The sequence below is a fragment of the Neopelma chrysocephalum genome, unplaced genomic scaffold, assembly GCF_003984885.1.
Source record: "Neopelma chrysocephalum unplaced genomic scaffold, ASM398488v2 Primary Assembly neopelma1_22b, whole genome shotgun sequence".
In the NCBI taxonomy this organism is placed as follows: domain Eukaryota; kingdom Metazoa; phylum Chordata; class Aves; order Passeriformes; family Pipridae; genus Neopelma; species Neopelma chrysocephalum.
Genome location: NW_020897690.1, coordinates 22,479,355 through 22,499,979, shown reverse-complemented (window position 1 = coordinate 22,499,979; position 20,625 = coordinate 22,479,355). Strand labels below are relative to the sequence as shown.

At 36.6% G+C, this 20,625-nt stretch overlaps 1 protein-coding gene across 4 annotated transcripts in view; it reads left to right on the top strand.

The window, feature by feature from the left end:
• CDH18 (cadherin 18) overlaps positions 1 to 20,625 on the top strand; it is a 249,479-nt gene that overhangs the window by 183,898 nt on the left and 44,956 nt on the right. For all 4 annotated transcript variants that reach the window (XM_027681893.1, XM_027681902.1, XM_027681876.1 and 1 more), the window contains 2 exons: positions 3,549 to 3,802; positions 18,376 to 18,512. In XM_027681893.1, coding sequence (XP_027537694.1) covers positions 3,549 to 3,802; positions 18,376 to 18,512 — 391 coding nt within the window. The remainder of the gene's footprint in view (positions 1 to 3,548; positions 3,803 to 18,375; positions 18,513 to 20,625) is intronic.

Here is a 20,625-nt window from a genome sequence, read left to right as displayed (position 1 = left end):
GACAAACCTGTGGAGCCATTCTTCAGTCTTAAAAATCCTTCCACGAAGGGTTGATTACAAACTGTCTTTGACATTTTCAGTTTGGTGTGAAAATCATACTATACAATAAATTCATACTGAAGTTATGTGGATAATTGTCATAGAAAGGCATTATTCTTTGAGAAAATAAGAAACACAATTCTGAGTTTTTTCATCTAAAATATAAATTTTTTGCTTTATTTCTGGGGAAAAGTTAATGTTTTAAGTAAATATAGAAATGATTTACATATCTAGAGACACAGGACAATTCTGCCTCTCATCTTATAACTACAGCTAATTATTAAGATGTTATGGGAAGAAGAGAAAGCAAATGAAAGAAAAAACTGCTTTAGCTATGGTTGAAATGTCAGCGTTTTCTGATTATCTGAGTGGATTATTCCTGTATTCTTGGAAAAAAGAGGGGGAAAAGTGTTAGTATTGTCTGATTGAATAACTACATAAAACAAGAAAACAAGACTTTGTGTTATTACAAGAGTGTCATTCTGCATGTGTTTTCTGAGAGAAATTAATCTTCCTATACAAATTAATTCAGTCATTGTCATTATAAACTTAATTTTCTAAAAAGACATCATCGTTACAAGTTGCAATCCTATTGTAAACTTGTTTAATCTTAGAATATATATGCTGCAGAGCAATGCAAATTACTGTTCAATATTTCCCTGCTCATAAGAAAAATACATCATAAATTAATGTACATCTGAGTTAGAATTTACTAAACTTTTATTTCTTTTTGAATTGGTTTAATCAAGTAGCAGACTTAGCTCTTTTTTCTCATAGTAGTAGATTTATCATGCCTTTTTCTATGCCTTTAAAATTTTTATTTTTACATTTGGAAAAGGGAGACAGAGAATGTAAGGGTCAAAAAAAGTCTCATACTATTAGAATTAAGAAAATGAATTGACTGTCCTTCAATACACAGAGAAGAAATCAAAGAAATATATAAAGCATATATAAATCCTGACCAACTATTTTTCTTATACATCATCAGTCAAATTTATTGTAGATTTTATCTACAAAATACGCACTGACATTGACAAGTCATACATTGAGTTTCTCATTTGTCCTGCCTAAAATACTACTTCTCCACTCTTTGGAGTAATAGGAAATACCAGTTTAGCCTTGGATGAAACCTTTGATGCTTGTACTGAGTTTTTTCCAGACAGGCTGTCAGGTCCACACAGAATGATCAGAATTATACTGGTATTACTGGAATTCTGCCATGCCATAATGTCGTAAAAATTGCAATTCTAAATAAGAAAAATAAAAAAAAAGATTTTGAGACTGTTGGAAACTTGGTGGTATTATATATACCTGTATAAGCTACCTGCTTTGCCAAGTATAATAAAAAATATTAACCTACCTGTACTTTTTATAAATTGGCTGAAGTCATAAATTTGTAACACAGAAAGTATTGAGGTCTTTATTATTAAGAATGAGTGCTTTTGCCCAACATAGAAGCACATTTAAAAAATAGTGATCTGAAATCTGCCTTAGGACTGCCTGGAACTGAGCTGGTATTTTTAAAGCCTTTTAATTAATAATTAGAACTAACAGGCAATATATAGAAAAAAATTACTTCTCAAATGAAATTCTTGATGGACTGTCTATTAAAAGGTAGTCAGTTACTTTAGTGAGACTGAAGAAACCAACCCAAAATAGTTGTGGTTCTGTAAATATGACTTCTAGTAAAAACATTGACTAGCTCTATATTTGCTGATGAGCTTCATTACCTCTGTACTTTTAAGTTAAACATCCTTTTTAGTCCCCTCTACTACAATGGGAGAGTTGGGAGTCAGGTGTGTCATGTTTATCTTACATCTTGAATAAGACAGTGTGTTAGCATGCTGATGTAGGATTAAAATAAATACATAAAGTCCGTAAAATTAGTTCATAATAATCTGAAAACTAGAGAAACTGTAGATAAAATTTTCACATGTGTAAATAGCAAGCTAGAAATGGGAGTCCTAAGAAAGGAAGTATCCGTGCTGTGTGACATACAAATTAGATTCCCAGCTTCTTCTTTCCTAGCAGAGAGGTAGGATTCATCATAGGAATACATTGATTTAAATACAGGGCAATGGTAAAACGGCAAAGGTGTTTCTGGTGTATGGTATAGCTGGGGATGTGCCTTCTAGAGAGTTTTACTGCACATTAGGCTCTGTAGAAGACATATCCCCAGCTACAGACTTCCATTCCGTTCATGATGGAATGTGCAGTACAGCAGTACATGGTAGGACTGACTGAAATCTTATTTCTCTTGTTACTGGAGATGAATTGGAAAGAAAATGGTCTAGAATATAGAAATGCATTTTTCTAATTAGAAAAGCACACAAGCTCATGTTTAGGCTATTCTTACACAGTCATAGAATCCTAGATTAATTAAGGGTGGAAAAGACCTCCAAAATCATCCAATCCAACCTTTGACTGATCATCACCATGCCACCTTAACCGTAGCATTAAATCCCATGTCTGGTTGTTTCTTGAACACTTCCAGGGATGGTGACTTCCTATTGGCAGTCCCTTCCAATGCTTAACCACCCTATCAGTAAAGAAATTCTTCCTATTATCCAACTTTAACTTCCCTTGATGCAGCTTGAGAGTATGTCCAGATCTTTCTGCAGAATCTTCCCACCCACCGGCAGATCAATACTCACGCCCAATTTAGCATCATCTGTGAACTGACTGAAGGTGCACTCGATCCCCTTCTCCAAATCATTGATATAGGTATTAAACAGGACTGGCTCCAATACTGAACCTTGGGGAACTCCACTAATGACCAACCACCAAGTGGATGTAGCACCATTCACCACCACTCTGTGGCCCTGGTCATCCAACCAGTTTTTAACCTATCAAAGAGTGCACCTTTTCAAGTCATGGGCTGCCAGCTTCTCCAAGAAAATGCTGTGGGAGACAATATCAAAGACTTTACTGAAGTCCAGGTGGACTACATCCACAGCCTTTCCCTCCACTGGATGGGTGTCCTGGTCATAAAAGTTCATGTCTCTTATAGTAACTGTTTTCCTGCAAGGAGTTGCTTTTTTCAGTGGAGGATTTAAGAGGTGGCCAAAAGAATTTTAGTATCCCTGTTACTGTCTATTAAACTTTTTAATTAAAAATGCAAAGTTAATTTAATTCAGGTTATATCAGTCTCTGCCTTTTTCTGGATTTAGAATTTACTGATTAAAATCAAAGGGTGATAAAATCCAGAAATGTTACATTATCATGGAAGAAGAATCTGAGGCTCATTCTGAATCTTGACTTATTTCTAAAACTGGTACCTTGTCCAATATTCTGTTGTAAAGAAAAACTGAATCTATCCTGCTTCGTGTAAGTCATTCTACTTAGAAGGCATGGCAGTGGCTGCGAGAATACCAAAGAATATTGTCACCTTCCAGTAACATGAAGAAATGTTGTTTAAGTTAAGCAGAAAAGATGTGCTTAACCTGATAGCAGACTAAACTGAAAAACAGAATAGCACTGATAAATCTTTGGTTTTTTTCTGCCGACAGCCTCTCAACTATGAAAAAAAGAAATCATATACTCTTAATATAGAAGGAGCAAATACTCACCTTGATTTCCGCTTTTCACACTTGGGACCTTTCAAAGATGTAACAATGCTGAAGATCATCGTTGGCGATGTGGATGAACCTCCGCTCTTCACTATGCCTTCCTATGTCATGGAAGTTTATGAAAATGCAAAGATTGGGACTCCTGTTGGCACAGTAACAGCACAAGATCCTGATGCTGCAAACAGTTTAGTGAGGTATAGTAAGTCCAAATTACATGAGATCGAATTTCACAATCTAAAGGTTTAATGAGATCTGGGATGTCTGAAGACTATTTATTTTAGTACATAAATGGGAATATAGGTCATAACAGTGTCATGATCAGTCTGTATGGATTTAATAACGTAATCTTCTACCTTTTGGTTTGCACTAAAATTCCCATCTAGTAATTGGTCTGAGCAAAGGTTTGAAGTACCAGTCAGTATCTTACCACTAGTTGCAAATCTGTTAAGGATCATAGCACTGTTTTTCCCTTTGGCTCTCTGCACACTTGCTGCACTGTAATTGTCCTGGGTGCTTATGGAAGACAGCAACTGGTTTAGATAGTCTTTTTTTAGAGACAAGCAGGATCATTTTTGCAAAGTTTTGGTTGAGGACGAACCCATTGTTTTGTAATATGCTTCAGCTTTAGTGGAGTACCAAAAGAATAGATTAGGTGTAATAATGAACCTCACTGATGTTGCTAGGGGTGTGTCATCTCCATTTGCGAGGTCTAGGGCAAAGAGGAGTGCTGGGAAAGAAGCACTCGCAGCATCAGGTTCATCATTTGAAAGCTAAATGAATATGTAATGTACTAGTGTGGTCGGTTGACCTTGGCTGGTCGCCAGGTGCAAACCCAGCCACTCTGTCACTCCCCTTCCCAGCTGGACAGGGGAGAGAGCAAGATGGAAAACAACTGCCTTGTTTTAATAAACAAGGCAGTTTATTAAAACATAAGCAAACCAAAAGCTTGCGCATGTGAGAGCGAAGCAGAAGATAACATAGTTTATTCTCTGCTTCACATCAGCGGCAATGGTTGACCACCTCCAAGAAGCAGGGCTTCAGCACATGTAATAGTTCCTCAGCAGGCAGCCATTGCAGACAACGAATGCCCCCCCTCCTGCTCCTTGCCTTAGCTTTTATATCTGAGCTGATGTCATATGGTATGGAACATCTCTTTGGTCAGTTTGGGTCAGCTGGCCTACTTATGTCCCCTCCCAAGATCTTACCCTCAGTCAAGGAAGGAATGTTACAGTGCTCATGCTGTGCTCAGCAGGAGCCAAAACACCCATGTGTTGTCAACACACTTCTAGCTGCCAACGCAAAGCACAGCACTGTGAGGACTACTATGTAGAAATGAAAACGATCTCAGCCAGACCCAGTACAACTAGGAAGGAAATATTTTGATAATATGTCAAATTTTTTTTATTCTCAAAGTAAATTTTCTCATTAAAAGGCAAAAAAAGAAAAAGAAAGAAAGATTTCTGTGCTGATGCTCTGGCCAAAATACTTATTATAAGAGAACTGGCTTAGGAATAGATAATGGTTTGAACTAAGGAACTGAAATCAAGCTGGAAATACCCACACAGCAAGCTTGAAATGCACTGGTGCTGAAAATATATACACATGCTAATTTGACTTCTAAATTTAAGAACATTTTGATTTAACTTCGAACAATCAGGAATTTGGGGTTTAATATGTTGCTGATTTAAAGTTTTCAGCTACGTGTTTTCATCTATAACATGATCTAACCATATTTTTTAATGGCTTAGTTTGTGGGCTGAGTTACTTTCTAAACTAGCATACAGTGTCAGAATTTTGTGGAGCAACACATGAATTTTATGTCTTGTAGGTGGTAGTAGATTTAAAATTTAAAAAATAATCTTCATGAAAACATATTTTATACTATTCCTTTTTATGACATAATGGTATAGCCTTTGTAGAAATCATATGATTATATACTTGGAAAACAGTTTTTCTTAAGGTAATTGGACATTTTTAGTCTCCTGACTGAATTGAAATCTACTGGGTACATGCAACAGTCTTGGTAAGATGAAACCATTTTTTCAGAACAATGAAAACATCAGGTTTTTATGGTTATCTTGTGCTAATAGTCTAAGTTCAAAGTGTTTTGTGTCAGAGAATCAATATATGCAATGTCTTAGTAGCAAACTATTGCCTTTGAAAAATTGCCACTATGATATTTGTGTCTAAATCATAATATAAATAAAAAATTTTTGCTAAAAATAACTACCAAGTGCCTGTAGCTTTAATACTATAATTCTGAAGCAACTAACACAGTCAGAGAGGTTAGCCATCATGGTATTTTGGAGTAGGAAGGGCAAGCACAGATTTGACTAGTTCCTCCATAATTCAACAGTCTATGGCCCAGAAGCATTTTGTCTAGAAAGAGGTAAGACAACCGTGGTAAAAGGGAAGCAGCAGCAGTTTGTACAAAGCCTGGGAAGGCCAGAAGTAGATTTTCTGAGTGAAACAGGCAGTAATTTCGAGGTAGAGGGGTCAGAAGGAAAGATATTTCCAAATATTTTACTTTTTGTATGTACCTCTTTTTTTCCAAACATGAATCTGTAATCAGTGATTGACAACAGAATATTGTATCCATATTATTCATATAATTGAGGGAAAAAAATGTCCTTATCTTTGTCTATCCTATTTTTCCTTCCATTGACTTTTATTTTTGCATTGTTCCTTCCGTCATTCTCTGTTTCAATAAGGAAAAAAAATATAGTGCTAGCAAAACGTACCAAATCATGAAGTTCTGAAAGAAGTCAGCCCTCAGTTACATGTTGTTGGGGTTTGGCAAGGGCAGCAGCAGCTCAGATATCCTTGGCGTATCATTATATTGTGACGGGGTCCACTCCCTAGCCACACTTTATCCGTCTTGGTGGAACTGATAGTGAATGTCATTTGTAAGAATGTGAGCTTTTTATGAAGATGCTGATTCTCTAAGGCCTGAATTAACATATTGGTTCATGGGACTAAAAAGGCACCAGGTTGGTGTGCTCTCAAGTTTTCCTTGAACCTTCTCTTGCAGCAGGAGAAAGATTGGTCTGGGAACAGGCAACTTTAATCCACTTTCCCTTAATTTCACACAAACACTGACATGGTGCAGAAGGGCTTTGTATTGCTTCAAGATTTGGCTGCATCTGGGGAACCTATGGGTTGGAAGTGGTGCACAACTTGACAAGCAGGACAGACTGTACAGGCTGAACTGCTGCTCTGTGTGGAGGCAGGGTCTTGCTCCACTCATAGCCATGAGGAAAGGAGCAACTTGGAGGAAACTGCATGTCTCAGAAGGATCCACACAGTGCACTTATGTCCTTCTGTGCTGGTTTGCAAGAAATGTCTCCATAGTTTGTCTGAAACCTCGATGAGTCTGAAAGATAGTCAGAGGGTAACAAGGTCACATCTCTCCTTAATTTCCAAACAATTCATAGGCCATTGAAAATAAAAACAGTGATTAGAAAAAAAAAACAACAGGAAAATTCAGTGCAACTTTCTTAGAAAGCACAGGTCACATTCTCCAGGGAATATAAGTGCAGATAGGACTTGCACTGCTGATGTGTGTACAGCAGGGGAGTAACGGAATAGAGCTTCCTCAGCCAAATGGCTCAGATACATCTCCAATGCTATGAAGCTGATACAAGACAAGATACAGAGCAGTGATTTGCTTATCAGTCTTTCCTAATTCACTTGTGCATCCTTTCCACTTTAGGAGGACACTCGTCGCTGTGTGTGTGATTGATGAAGCATTAGGCACACGCAGTTGCAATCATATCACTTTCCTGTTCAGCTGCTAAAAGAGATACAGTGCTGTGATTTTTTCACTGCCCAATTAATTAACAGTTTATTTTGATGGCAGGAACCAATTCTTATATACAGAATAATGATTAGAGGAGTAGTTAAAGTAATTAACACTGCTGAAGAGAAATCTTTTTCAAGAAGTTATTTGAACTAAACCCAAAAATGAATAGCCACCTCTATTGTTATCAGTAGAGAGGGAGACAAAGTGGTTTTTTTCTTTATTTCCTCCCTGCAATTTCATCATAGTGATTTTGATTTCATCTTGTTCCCGAGCTGAGCAGTCTTCAGAGGACACTGACTTTGTGCCAGTGCTTGTACCGGTGTTTTAATTTTTAAAGCTCAGTGAAAAACCCTCTGTAATAACAAAGATAGCTAATAAAGATGTTTGTGTTTTTTGTTTTGTTTCGGGTTTTTTGGCTTGTTTGTTTGGTTTTTTTGTTCAGTATTTATCTGATTGGCAATTTGTACTGTTTTAAAGGATTTTTCTTTTTACATTGTTTTTTTTTCTTTAAATAGATTGAAATGCATTTTCAGGGAAATTTGTTGAAATGCTGTGTTTTGGAATAAGAGATTATTATTCCACTGAAATATGGAAAGGAAGCTTAATAATTGAAGTCATAAGAAAGAAATATATTAAAACTTTATAGTGTAATAATTTTAAATATAAAGATTTTTAAATTAGTTTGAAAATCATCTATTTAATTAAATTGTTTTCTAAATCAACAGAAAACATCATTCATTCACAGGTATTGCTACCTTGTTGGAACATTTATGAGAAACTAATCCTCTTTCATTGCATTGTGTCAAGTATTCTGCTTCCACACCCATATCTTTTGTTATTTGAAAGGTCAGGGTTAAGTAATGTTTTATAATAATATTTGATGTGCAAGTGGGTCTTGAAAATTTCCCATAAAATATTACTATTAAATGCCCTAGGTATAATTTTATTTTAATCTATAATTCTTTTTTAATCCCTCCATACCTATTTTTAAATTATCTTTTTTCTTCCTGAAACCATACACAGAAAACTTTCATGGAGATTATGGGTGAAAACAGCTTTTAATTAACAAGTCACTTATGTGCATTGAGGGTAGCCCTAGGCTGCTAGTACTGCCTCAGGGCTGCAGCAGTGCCTATTGAAACTCTGCCATTCTCCTGTAGGTGATTCTTGTGTGGCGAGTGTCCGTCCAGCCACAGTGCATACTCCAAGTGATCCTTGAAGCTTTCCGACTGCATCTGGTCTGTTTTCAGTGAAACAGTTTTCAGAAACGGAATGTTGCAGCTATTCCCCAAACCACCTCTAAGTTAGTCATACAGAAAAGAGAAAAGGCATAGTTCTTAAGATCATGATACTTTCTGAAACTCTGATATAATAGTGAAAATAGCTCTATGATGTAGACCAGTTCCCTCAACTTGATCTCGGTTTGATACTGTACTAAAAGGAACTGAAAATCTTTATTAACATTGTACCCTTGAAAGGGTAGTGTTTGAGAAATAAGATATGCTGTTGTAGAAGTACTGTAACATCATTCCTTTGGCTGCTGCTGTGCAATTTTTGTCATGCAGTGGTACAGGAGGCAAACAGAGGTACTGTTTTGAGCATTAATGATAGGACCTCTGTTCCCTCTGGTCATTTTTTACTCCCAATTATTATGTTTAACTTATGTTGTTTGCATTTCTGGGAAGAAATGTTCTCTTCCCAGTATTTAACAGAAAATATCTGATGAATGTCAGCACTCTGCCTCTGACAGTAGGGTCAACTGATAAGAAATATAAGCATCTTCCCTTTTCAGAATGTCTACAATGGCTTGGTTAAAAATCAAGCCATTCTATTTTGTTGGGTCCTTGGAAGATTGATGCATTATATTAATACATTGGAATTCAAGTAAATTTTGTGTTGGAGTCTAGTCAGGCTGTAATATATATCTTACTATAATGAATTTTATTCGCAAGAGTTGATTAGCTATAGAAAAGAGAAGTCAGAAAAAGCTGTTGTTTTGGGTTTCTTTGGTTTGGGTTTGAAGGTGTTTTTTTAAATTTTTTTGCTAAAATTAATTTTTTTTTTTTGCTAAAATTTGAATGTTAATTTTTTGCTAAGTTGGGGAAGAATGCAAGTACAGTCTCAGCCCTGATTCTGGCTTCTCACTTTTTAAATTGTCACATGGTATTGCCTTATAATGGATGATATATCGTAATGGTTATAATACATATATATGCTAATGAGTACAAAAATTTGCTTCCCAACACCACACCTGGTATCTTGAAGCTCTAATAAATACATAGTTCCCTTGCCCTACTTTGATTTAAATTGACAGTATTTTCTTTCTTTCAAAATGAATACTGAAAAATTAATAAATTACAGGTATATATGACATAGATGAAGGGATAGAGTGCACCCTCATCAAATTTGCAGATAACACCTGAAGGACGGAATGCCATACAGAGGGACCTGGTCAAGCTTGAGAAGTGGAACCATGGGAATCTAATGAGGGTTAATAAGACCAAGTACAGGGTGCTGCGCGTGGGTCAGGGCAATCCCTAGAGTCAATAAACAGGTGAAGATGGGGGATGTAGAGATTGAGAGCAGCTCTGCTGAGAGCAACTACGGGGTGCTGGGGAATGAGAAGCCGAACATGACCCAGCAATGTGCATTTGCAGCCCAGAAAGCTAATTGTGTCCTGGGCTGCATCCAAAGCAGTGTGGTCAGCAGTCTGAGGTAGGTGATTCTGCCCATCTACTCTGTTCTGGTAAGACCCTGCTGGAGTGCTGCATCCAACTCTGGGGTTGGATATCAACCTGTTGGAGCAAGTCCAGAGGAGGGATATCAAGCTGATAAGAGGGATGGAGCACCTCTGTTGTGAGGAAAGGCTGAGAGAACTAGTTTGCTTCAGCCTGGAAAAGAGAAGGCTTTGGGTGACGTAATTGCAGCTTTCCAGTACCTGAAGGGAGCCTACAAGAAAGATTGAGAGAGATCATTTACAAGAGCATGACAGGATAAGGGGAAATGGCTTCAAACTGAAAAAGAGTAGGTTTTGGTTAGATATTAGGAAAAAATTCTTTGCCGTGAGGGTGGTGAGACGCTGGAAGACATTGCCCAGAGAACTAGTGGATGCCTCCCTAGAGACGTGGGTAGAGCCCTTCCCAAATCTTCGTTCGCAAAGCCTAGCCATGACAGTGGATGCCTCATCCCTGGAAATATTTAAGGCTGGGTCAGATGGGGCTCTGAGCAATCTGGTCTAGTGAAAGGTGTCCCTGCGCATATAGGGGGGTTGGAAGTACATGATGTTTAAGGTCCCTTCCAGCCCAGGCTATGATTATGCAATTCCATGATTCTTTGTTAGCTGTACTTAGGGCAGCCTGCACAGTAAGTTATCAGAGAGAAACGGTGTCTTCCTCCTCCATCTCACTTCCTTCATTTGCTTTCTGTGTTTCTCCAAGATATTCTCTAAGGTTGTCAGTAAATCAAGATAGAAAAAGGACACCCTATTTTGAATGGCTGGACATTCTTCTCTAACTCTTCATCTGCCTTCAGAGGGAGGAAACATTTTAAAACCTTTCTTTAAAGTGTTGAGGTGAGAGGTCTGTTGCTGTTTTATTCCTTGAGGCCTCAAATTATTTTTCATTCTTGTCAAACTATGTGCCCTAGACCTCCCACTAACAAAAACATCCATCTCTTTCTCCAGGAACTGGTAAGATGTTCTGACAGCTCTTCTGACTAGAAAGCATCCAGCTCGGGATGATGGTCAAAATCTCACATCAACCAGAACCATCTCTATCCCTCCCTTAGAACTGAGGGAGAAAACACTGACAGAGCATCTTTTTATGGTGACTCTGAAAGACTGATTTTTCATGCCCGAACATCATATCCACTGACTTCAGAATGCCTCCAGTGTTTAATATTCTTTTATGGTTTTAAAGTCAGCCTTCATGTGTGAACATCTCTGTAGCATGGTCTTCTGATAATGTCATTCAACTCCAATAAATAGGCATAAGTCTATCTATCTTGGGTTTATTTGGGTCAGTCTATAATATGTAGAGGAAAAAAAAAGATAATATGTAAGTAGAATATGATTCTTAAGCTGGTAGCTGAAGTGTATTTGGACAATCATAATCCTCTGAAGAAATTAATAAAGTAAGGAAAACAAGACAAGTGTTTACCTTACTTTGAATTCTGAATTATGCCTCTGAGGATGTAGCCTGTTCTTAGCCTATATTTACTGTGAGAATTAGCTAGAAAAATGATCAGTTGTTAATACATGCAGACAGAAACTGTCAGCTAGAAATGATGAGTGTGTTTTCCTTCAAATGAATGGTGTTCCCAATTTCCCGTGTCCAAGGTGAGCAGTGTGATAGCAGTGCATAGGGGATGGGAATAAGAACTGGAGCAGGAAGCCAACTTCTGCCTAAAATGCAAACCAGCAGTGGCTGCCTTTCAGAGGCGCTTCTAGGAGGCAGTGGTTCACTACTTGCAACTCCCCTGTGTCTTCTGGGATTTGCCAACTCACATCTCTAGGACAAGGAGATGGAAAGCTGCCACTTCTGCTGAACTGAGATTTCAGTATGAGAGGTGAGTCAGGAGTCCTCCATGGGAGACAACGAGGTACTGCTGATCAGCTGATGAATGTCAGCTGGCAGCCAGCACCAGAGATAACACAGTGGGAACAGCATATCAAATCAACTTCCTTCAAATGCTCTGAGAGGAACGGTATTTTTCTCAAAGTTATGCTAAGCCTGTCTGAAAAGAAAGCAAAGGAACGGTAAACAGAGGGATTACCTTCTCCAAGCTATCTCCAAATGTATTTACTTTTCACAACTGGAAAGCACAGTTGAAGGCTGTAGTTCTCAGTAGCAGTCTTCTGCTGAGGACCTCTGGAACATCAAATGTCTCCTTAATCTACCAGACACTGCAGCAAGGAAGTTGGATACCTGGCTGTATTGGTATATGACTTCTGACTCACACTTCTCTCTCCTGGTAAAGTTTGTTTGAACTATGGGGAAATAGACTGGCCCTGGAAGGGAGGTACTGTAGTGCAAGACAGTCATGGAAGCAGAATGTCTCTCCACCACCTCATTTGGCTTCAAGGGTATGCCACTGGTTCCCAAGCTTGTGAGTGCTGCTGTCAGGAGGCAGAGAGAAGATAAAAGGCACGCACTTGAGTTATGTCCCAGCATGGGCCATCTCTTCTTGTTCTCCAGCTGGCCAAACACAGAGAGTTGCAGCTGATGAATTCTCTTGCTCTTTGTCCTGTTATACCTCCTCTTCTCACTCTATGAAGTTATTGCTTACTCTTCTTTTTCTAAAATATATTAGAAAGGAAAATAAAAACTTCTGTACTTTGAGTTTGACTATCTCTTTCTGAAAAAGTTTTTTGCTTAAATCTTTAACTGATCAGATTTCCTTATAATGGCATTTGATTTCTAATTGATAAGTCTTCAGAAGATGTAATTGGTTGGACATACGTTCCCGTAGACTTTTTTTAAGTGCTTCTTTGTAGCCAGTTTCACTTGATATTAGAGAACTGTTTATTTGCTTATGTCTCAAAACAAAAACCCAAAGAAATACTGTAAATCTACATCTGGCTGAAATATGCCTTTGGAAGTTTGTGATCAATATCAGGTTTGTAGCCAGGGTAGAAATATGTAAAAGAGTTTGGGTTTGCAGTTGATAAATAGGGTAATCAATGAAAAATAACATAATGAAAAGATAAAGATTTGATTAAAGACAGAAGAAGAGACAAGTTAAAAGCTCAAAAACTATTACAAAAATGTAAACTCAAGGTTCTTTCTTAAAACACAGTAACTGGAGAGAGACATACTGGAATAGTAACAGCCTATGCCAGTTCTCTATCCAGTGATAAACCGATGTTAATGTTAGGACTGAATAATTTAGGGAGAGAGATTCTGAAAATACTTATGAGTTTTAGCTTAGAAGTCCTCTTAAAAGGTTTGGAAATCATTAATATTCCTAAACTACTTTAGCACCTTTTAAAATTTTCTCCATTTCTAAGCAGTCTTTGTATTGTTAGAGTCTAACTGCTTTAATACTGAAAGCAGATTTATATGTTCTAGAGTGACCTTCTGCCCAAAGGCCATCTTGCATATATATTACTCTTTATTTTCTAATTGTCGCAAATGCTTTTAGTTTTCAGTAAAATGTGGGGAATATCTGTCACCACTGAACCACTGCTTCACTAAAGGACTGGAAGTGAGGAATGAAATCAGAGAAGCCAGAGGCTTTCCATAGTCAGAAGAAGAAATAAGGACATGGATGGAAGTTGGGAATGCCCTTCTGTTCACTGACACTTCCTAATAAAAAGGTGGCACGTGTTGCCTTTCCCAGTGCTAGCAGGATTCAGTTTTAGTATTTAATTTCCTTCAGATTATGTTCAAAGTGTGACTAATAGGTTTTCTGTATTCATGATCCTTTTTAATGTATTTTCTTTCAGACTGGTTTCTGTTGCTGGTTTAAACGTAAGCAGTTTATGGAGCACTCTTTATCTAGGCATGTCTTGTTATTAAGTCTCTTTATTAACATGTGCCATGCAACTCAGATGTTCTGATTTAATGGTTAGTGGTTAAACGTATGCTCACACAGCACTGTCATGAGTAAATGTCTATAAACAAATATTTCAAATGATATTGTAAATTAATTTTTTAATTAATGCGTTCTAAGTAAGCAGAAACAGTCAACTGGATTAAGGTGAAAAATCACTTTTGAAATAACTCTTTGAAATTAAAAACTTGCACTGTATCTTTTTGTGGTCTGGAAAAAGCATTGGAAAGCAGCTCAGTAGATGTGGAGGGAAAGGTAGGAGGGGAAGAAAATGACTATTTCTGTTACCACTATTATCTACATGAAAGTAATTTTTTTAACCAGATGAAGTAAATTCAGAACCTAAGTAAAGCATCATTAGCTCCACAATCTGCAATATTTATGGATATATCTGATATCTATTCTCAACATGTAGATAAATCAGTGGCTAGTATTTATAAAGGCCTAAATTTTTCAGCGCTTTGTAAATACAATGAAACTTGTTCTAAATGTCCTCTAACATGACAAAAATGAGAGAATCTACCAAAGGTGTTTCTTGTACAAAATATTTTTAAAGCACTTGGGAGCAGAACTAGTATTCCTAGTTTTTCTGCTGTATGGGAATATCTTCTGTAACTTGTTTTACTAAGATGTTCATGAAGATTGGGAACACAGAAGTGCGAATAGCTGCTTTAAATGATACACAATGCAATTTTAAGGAAGAATCTGGAATGGTGGAGGAGAACTAAATGTTATAATAATGGGAAAGCATAAGAAAGTACCACTCTCTTATTTATTAATTGATCAAGAGAAATTTGTCAAGCTGTGAATATTTCAACATGTCTGTAACCGTATGCAAAAGTCAGCACATGAAGGGGAAGTGCTATTGTGGAGAAATCAGAAACATTTTTCATTATTCTGGTATCTTTGGAAGTAAAAGTGCTAGTAAAATAAGCTACCTCAGGACCACCTTATTTCCATTAGTGGCACAGAAAATACAATTGAAATACTTCATGCAATTTGAGATCTTTCAAAAGAGAGATTTGAGCTTCTTTGGGACACTTAACTAACTGTTTTAGAAAAAGGTGTTCATATTTGAAAAAAAATAAGACTGTCTTTTACTATATATTTATAAAAATAAATTATTAGGTAATCAAAATTCATCAGAAAAACAAACTTCGGTTTTTGTACACAAGCTTCATATTTGGGACAGATTTTTTTCATTTTTATTTCTGTACTCAGAGGGAGACGTAATATTTTGTTATAAGTCACACACACAAAAAAGCAGCTGGGTATTCTTACTGTTTCAGTTTTTTCTCATTGAAGCCCATTTTGAAATTCTGTTTATTTTTAAGCTACTGTCTACAAATAATACATAACCCTATTTTTATCATTCTGTGGTCAGCACAATAGTGACTCACAGAATAGTCACTGTGCCTGATGTTGGTAATGAGCAAACAATGTCCAAAGTAATAAATGTTTGCAGGACAAGACTCTTGTATTACAACTTGTTTTGGATTTGCAGTACATATTCCATAAGAACTGGTCAGGAGAGCATATTTTATTTATTTTTTTTTTAGCAAATAATTCTCTTTATTATCAGGAGACTTCTAGAGTCAGGAAAAATAAAGCTATAATAGGAGAGAAGTAATTAAATTTTATCATTGCATAACTGATTGTAAGCTTTACCAGTAAAAGGTGTCCAAGAAAACTGAGGGACAATTATACTTTCTACACTTCTAGTTCATCATGTAAGAGATGTTTGTCTATCTGTGTATTTATCTTGCCCAACACAACCAAACGTTCATAATTTCTGCATTACTATTATGCTACTAGTAGTAGTATAATCAAAATGTTCCAACTATTTGTCGTAGCTCAGTTTTCCTACACTGCCAAGCGTAACGTGTAAGGCATGGGGGCATTTCTGCACCTGAAGCATGTATCTTTCATACAAATTTCAAATATCAACCCAACTCTGTGACAAATATGGCAGCTTTATGGATTTTTAGAGGTTGATACCACTGTCTCCAGAGTTTTTGTAAATAGTAAAAGGTAATGCCATCTGTGCACATGGTAGACAGAACTTCTTCAGTGAAACTGGCAGTCTTTCAAAACATTTCTATGACAAATAAACACTTGGAGAACCTGCATATTTGTGCTTCATGGAAGAGTGAGACCTGTAGAAACACTGGGAAAATCAGTTGTTTTGAAATTGAAAAACAAATCTGGATTCCTAAATAAGGAGGTGATGATAGCCTGGATGAATAGTGTCACATTAAATAAAGCCAAGAGGATAGCTGTGTGGTTCTTTTTTGGATGGTTTTTTTTTTTTGAACTTTGGGTTGTTTTTTTTTCTTTTGTGATGTGTCCTCAGAGGATTCCAATATTCCTCAAAGCAACATCAATTTGTTTGGATATCTGCACCATCCAGCAGGTCATTGTCAGTGACTTATGAATGTTCATCAAGAGTTTGCTTTTAATTCCTCTCCTGAGTTTACTGAGCAGAGAGAAGCACACCAAGTTGCAGAAGTGTGTCTGCAATGGCCACTGTGATCTAGCAATTATAAATTCAGCATTTTTTTGTTCTTTTTCTGGCAATATCACTTGCTTTGGTTTTCTCTCATCCAATTAGGGATACTCTGATTAAATAATGTCCTCTGAAAAAAATAAATTCCTGACTTAAACTCTTAAAAATTGCCCCATCTCCTACATAATCAAGATTTTGCCATTCCACTTTCATAAGGAGGCATCTTGAGTCTGTCACTTGTTTAAAGCAACTTCAGCTGCCATCCTGCACATTCAAAGTGTCTTTATTGAGTAATTCTGGTGTATTTTTGAATGAGGTATTCTCAGGAGTTGCACAATAGGTTCTGACTTAGCTCAGATGGGAGACAGCAAGTTAAATCCTTATTCCAGAGAAATGGGGTAGGAACTGAGATCTGCTGTCTCTTAAACAACTCCCAAAGTCACATGGGAGGGGGTTCACTCTTCATGATGTCAAAAGGCAAGATGGAGGACAGGCAAGAAGCCTAACTTTGGCTGCTTTGATTTCTGGTGACTGAACTACGGTTCTTTAATTGCTAAAAATACTGGAAGCATGAAAAGTAAGTCCGGAGTACCAACAGGCGAAATAGTACATTTTAAGGCAGATGTAAAATACTGCTTCCAGATGCGAGAGATGTGTTCAGATTCTCTCCAGTAAGGAAGATCTAACCTAAGTCATCAAGTCCTAGCTGGCTTTTCCAGTGAGTGTCTGATCTTTTGACAAGTTAAGGTGACTCAAATTGCTGCTTCCTCCTCTAAGCACTTGCTTTCTTTTGCTTTTTCACATCATCTCTGACTTTAGTATAGCATTGAATTAAATGTTTGTTTGCTTTTCCTTTCCATGAATAGTATAAATAAGTACACTGTGAGAGAAATAAAACTGAAGTTATTTTTAATTTTTTTTTGAGCTTGTCAGCTTTTATGCGCACCCTCTTTTTATAAGCTGGCAATTACACTTCTGTTGATGTAGAAATAACAACAATTGGATGGGGAAAAGAAATCATTTTGACCTTTATATACCTTCCATATATTAAAAACTTCACAGAATGAAAGTAGGGCTGACAAATTATAAGGAAAAATAATTATGGTATATAAAGTAATCGATTTCCTTATTTTTTTTGTTTGGAGGTAGTGAAGAAGGCTTGATAGGGTCTTGTAATTTCTTCATTTGTTAAAAGCCATTGTAAATGATTCCAATTTTGAGAAAAAATGTCAACCTCTTCTTTTGTGTTCTTTCCCTCTGCTTCCATTCCATTCAAAACCCACTTCAAGGTTTTTACTTCCTCTGCCAGGCAAAGTGCTCAGAATCCAAGGCTGTAAAGCAGGGATGCTTAGTTCTTCTTCTAGGGTAGTGTCAATTGCAGCTCTGGGAACCAGCCATTTCTGACATTAATCTCTGTAATGGTTATGCTCAAAATGGCTTGTGTCATCATGTCATCAACTTCATGTCAGAGAGACGTACTTCAAAACAGGTACCAGCGCTGAGCAAATTGGCTTGCAGTGACAAGCAAATAAGCAGAAAAATAATATCTTAATATCTCTCTGCTTTCTTTTCTGCTTTTCCATTTCATGATTTTTAGTCAAAATACATGTGTCTCTTACCTTTGACAGGATTGTATACTGCTGTGTAAAATACCACCTGATAGCAATTTATATCCTTGTGACTCACAGTGGAAGCCTTGTTATGTAGCAAAAGAAATGAAACATTATGAAAAAAATGGAATATGGTGTTACATTGGGTTTCTCCATAATATAGATTTTTTTTCTTAGGGTGTTTTTAAAAATGTCTTTGATTTTAAAGCTTGAAAGTTATATTCTTATGTAGCTTTCTGTTACTTTGGATTATATATACTACAATAAGTATATATTTATTGTTATATTTCTTCATAGATATTTCATTGATCATAACACAGAAGAAGATAGGTATTTCACCATTGATGCTAGTACTGGGACCATTAAGACTGCCAAGATCTTTGACAGAGAGGAGACACCTTGGTACAACATCACAGTGGCCGCTTCTGAGATAGGTAAATAATATATTTGGCACGTAGTATTAAATATAAAACTTAGAAAGGAAAATAATCATTTTCAGATTTTAAGAAACACCATCTTGAGATGTTATGGTCTTTTTAACGCTATTGGGTTTTTAGCCAGTCTGGGTAAAGGAGAGTTTTCTGTGTGTGTGTGTGAATACCCTAAATCCACAGACCAAGAAAACAAAATGCCACACGCCTATGTGATTCCACCTGTGTAAATTTACCATGTTTTTCTGTATGTAACAGAAGGCAGCCAGTTTACCTAGGAATTTGTGTTTCATAGTTCATATATCTTAGAAGTTAACACTTTATAGTACTGTCTGAGAAATTTGTCCTTCTTTCTCGTATCTACTGTTGAACTGTTTTAGCAAATTGGATGTTAAAATGCCTGTGTTAATTTATCAGGGTATACCTCTGGCCTTTTATTAGGCAAATTGCCAGGTAAAGATACAATAAATACTTACGTGTGCATTTGAAAGTCCCCTAATCTTGATGAATTTCCATTGTCTCAGATAAGCCTTGCAATAATCAAAAAATGTCTGCCTGAGTAGTCCCAGATAAATATTTTTACACGAGGCAAGGACAGTTTAAAGAACATTTCAGTTAACCTTTTCATTACGGGGTCTTTATTTTCTCACAGTCAAAGTTTTAAAGTTAAAAAACTCAATAAAGAAAATGAAGGAAAAAAATCCTAACCTGGATCAATAGATTCAGCCCTGCTAAACACTATTCATAATATCATTTTTCCTTTTTTTTTTTCTTTGTGTGTGTGTGTATTCCATCATTTCCATATAACAAAATGAAGGGTTTACTTTTAAGAGGTGCCACTGATATTTTTGAGCCTAGTCTTCTTTCATCTGTGCATTTCTGGGTTAAAATGTAATTTGTTCCACCACTAGATCACTAGCATATACACAGAATAAACAGCATGAACAAATTTTGTAAGGACAACAGATTGTTTCTAATTATTGTACCTACTTTCACAACTAAATTGACATTTTGAGCTAAGTACTTTTCTATAGTAAACAATAAAATCTAGAGTTTTGTGGTTAGCTGTTTGAAAAGGTAATCTCTGACACTTCTGTGTGCTTATCAGTGTCTTCATATATATAATGTGCTACTTCAGTGCAGCATGAAATAAAATATAATTTAAGCCTAATTATAAGCAGGTGAACAGTAAGTGCTAATTTGAAATAAGATTTGAAAACTACAGTGGGATACTGAAAAGAAGGAGTAGTCATGAGTCCTTTTTTGGAAGCCATCAAAATGTAATTATTTTGCAGAAATAAATCTCAATAGCATAAAACTTAAACGGAGCTTCCTACACATTTTTTATTTCACATAATCAAACGACTGGTGTTACATGTATCATGCTGAGAGAATAGTATGGAGAAATGAGGATTATGTTTATAACTAATACAGAATGGAATAAATAATAAGGATGATATGTCTTTTTTTAAAGACACTTAGAATTCTCTGTTCCAGGTGCAACTTGTTACAGGAAAATATAGATCTGATTTTTTTCTCCCTTGCATTGCCTTTGTTATTGATAAAGTTGGAGCTGGAAAAATAAGTAAATCTATAGTGTCAGCTGGGAAAACAATTCAGCAATGAAGAAAGGAAGAGATAGTATTGAAGAAGAGATGGATGACAGACAGACTGACATAACAGGCAGCCTTTTCTTGTGTCTGCTTCTTCGGCCATTTTCTTATTTGCAGCAATTTGAAAATTACAACACTGTTGTACTCTTCCAAATCCATTGTGAAATTAGTAATTGAATCTATGTGGAGCAAGAAGCATATGTTGTGCATGGCGCATCAATGCCAAAACTCTTACTTTAAATACTGTCTATCCCATATTTACAATCTTTTATGGCATTTGCTCTAAAGTCCATGCACAAGGTATTGCAGAACTAAGCCTAAAGCTGAAAAATAGGTGAAAGGCTATGACCAAGGTGTTATTTAGCTGCGGCAGTGGGAGTCTTCAAGTTTATCTGTCATGGTAGAAGGCATTTGTAGCTTCTGACACCATTTGCTTAGCCAGGAACACAGCAGAACCTGCAAGGCCCAGAAAGATTGTACTGCTTCAACAAGAGGTGCTCTGC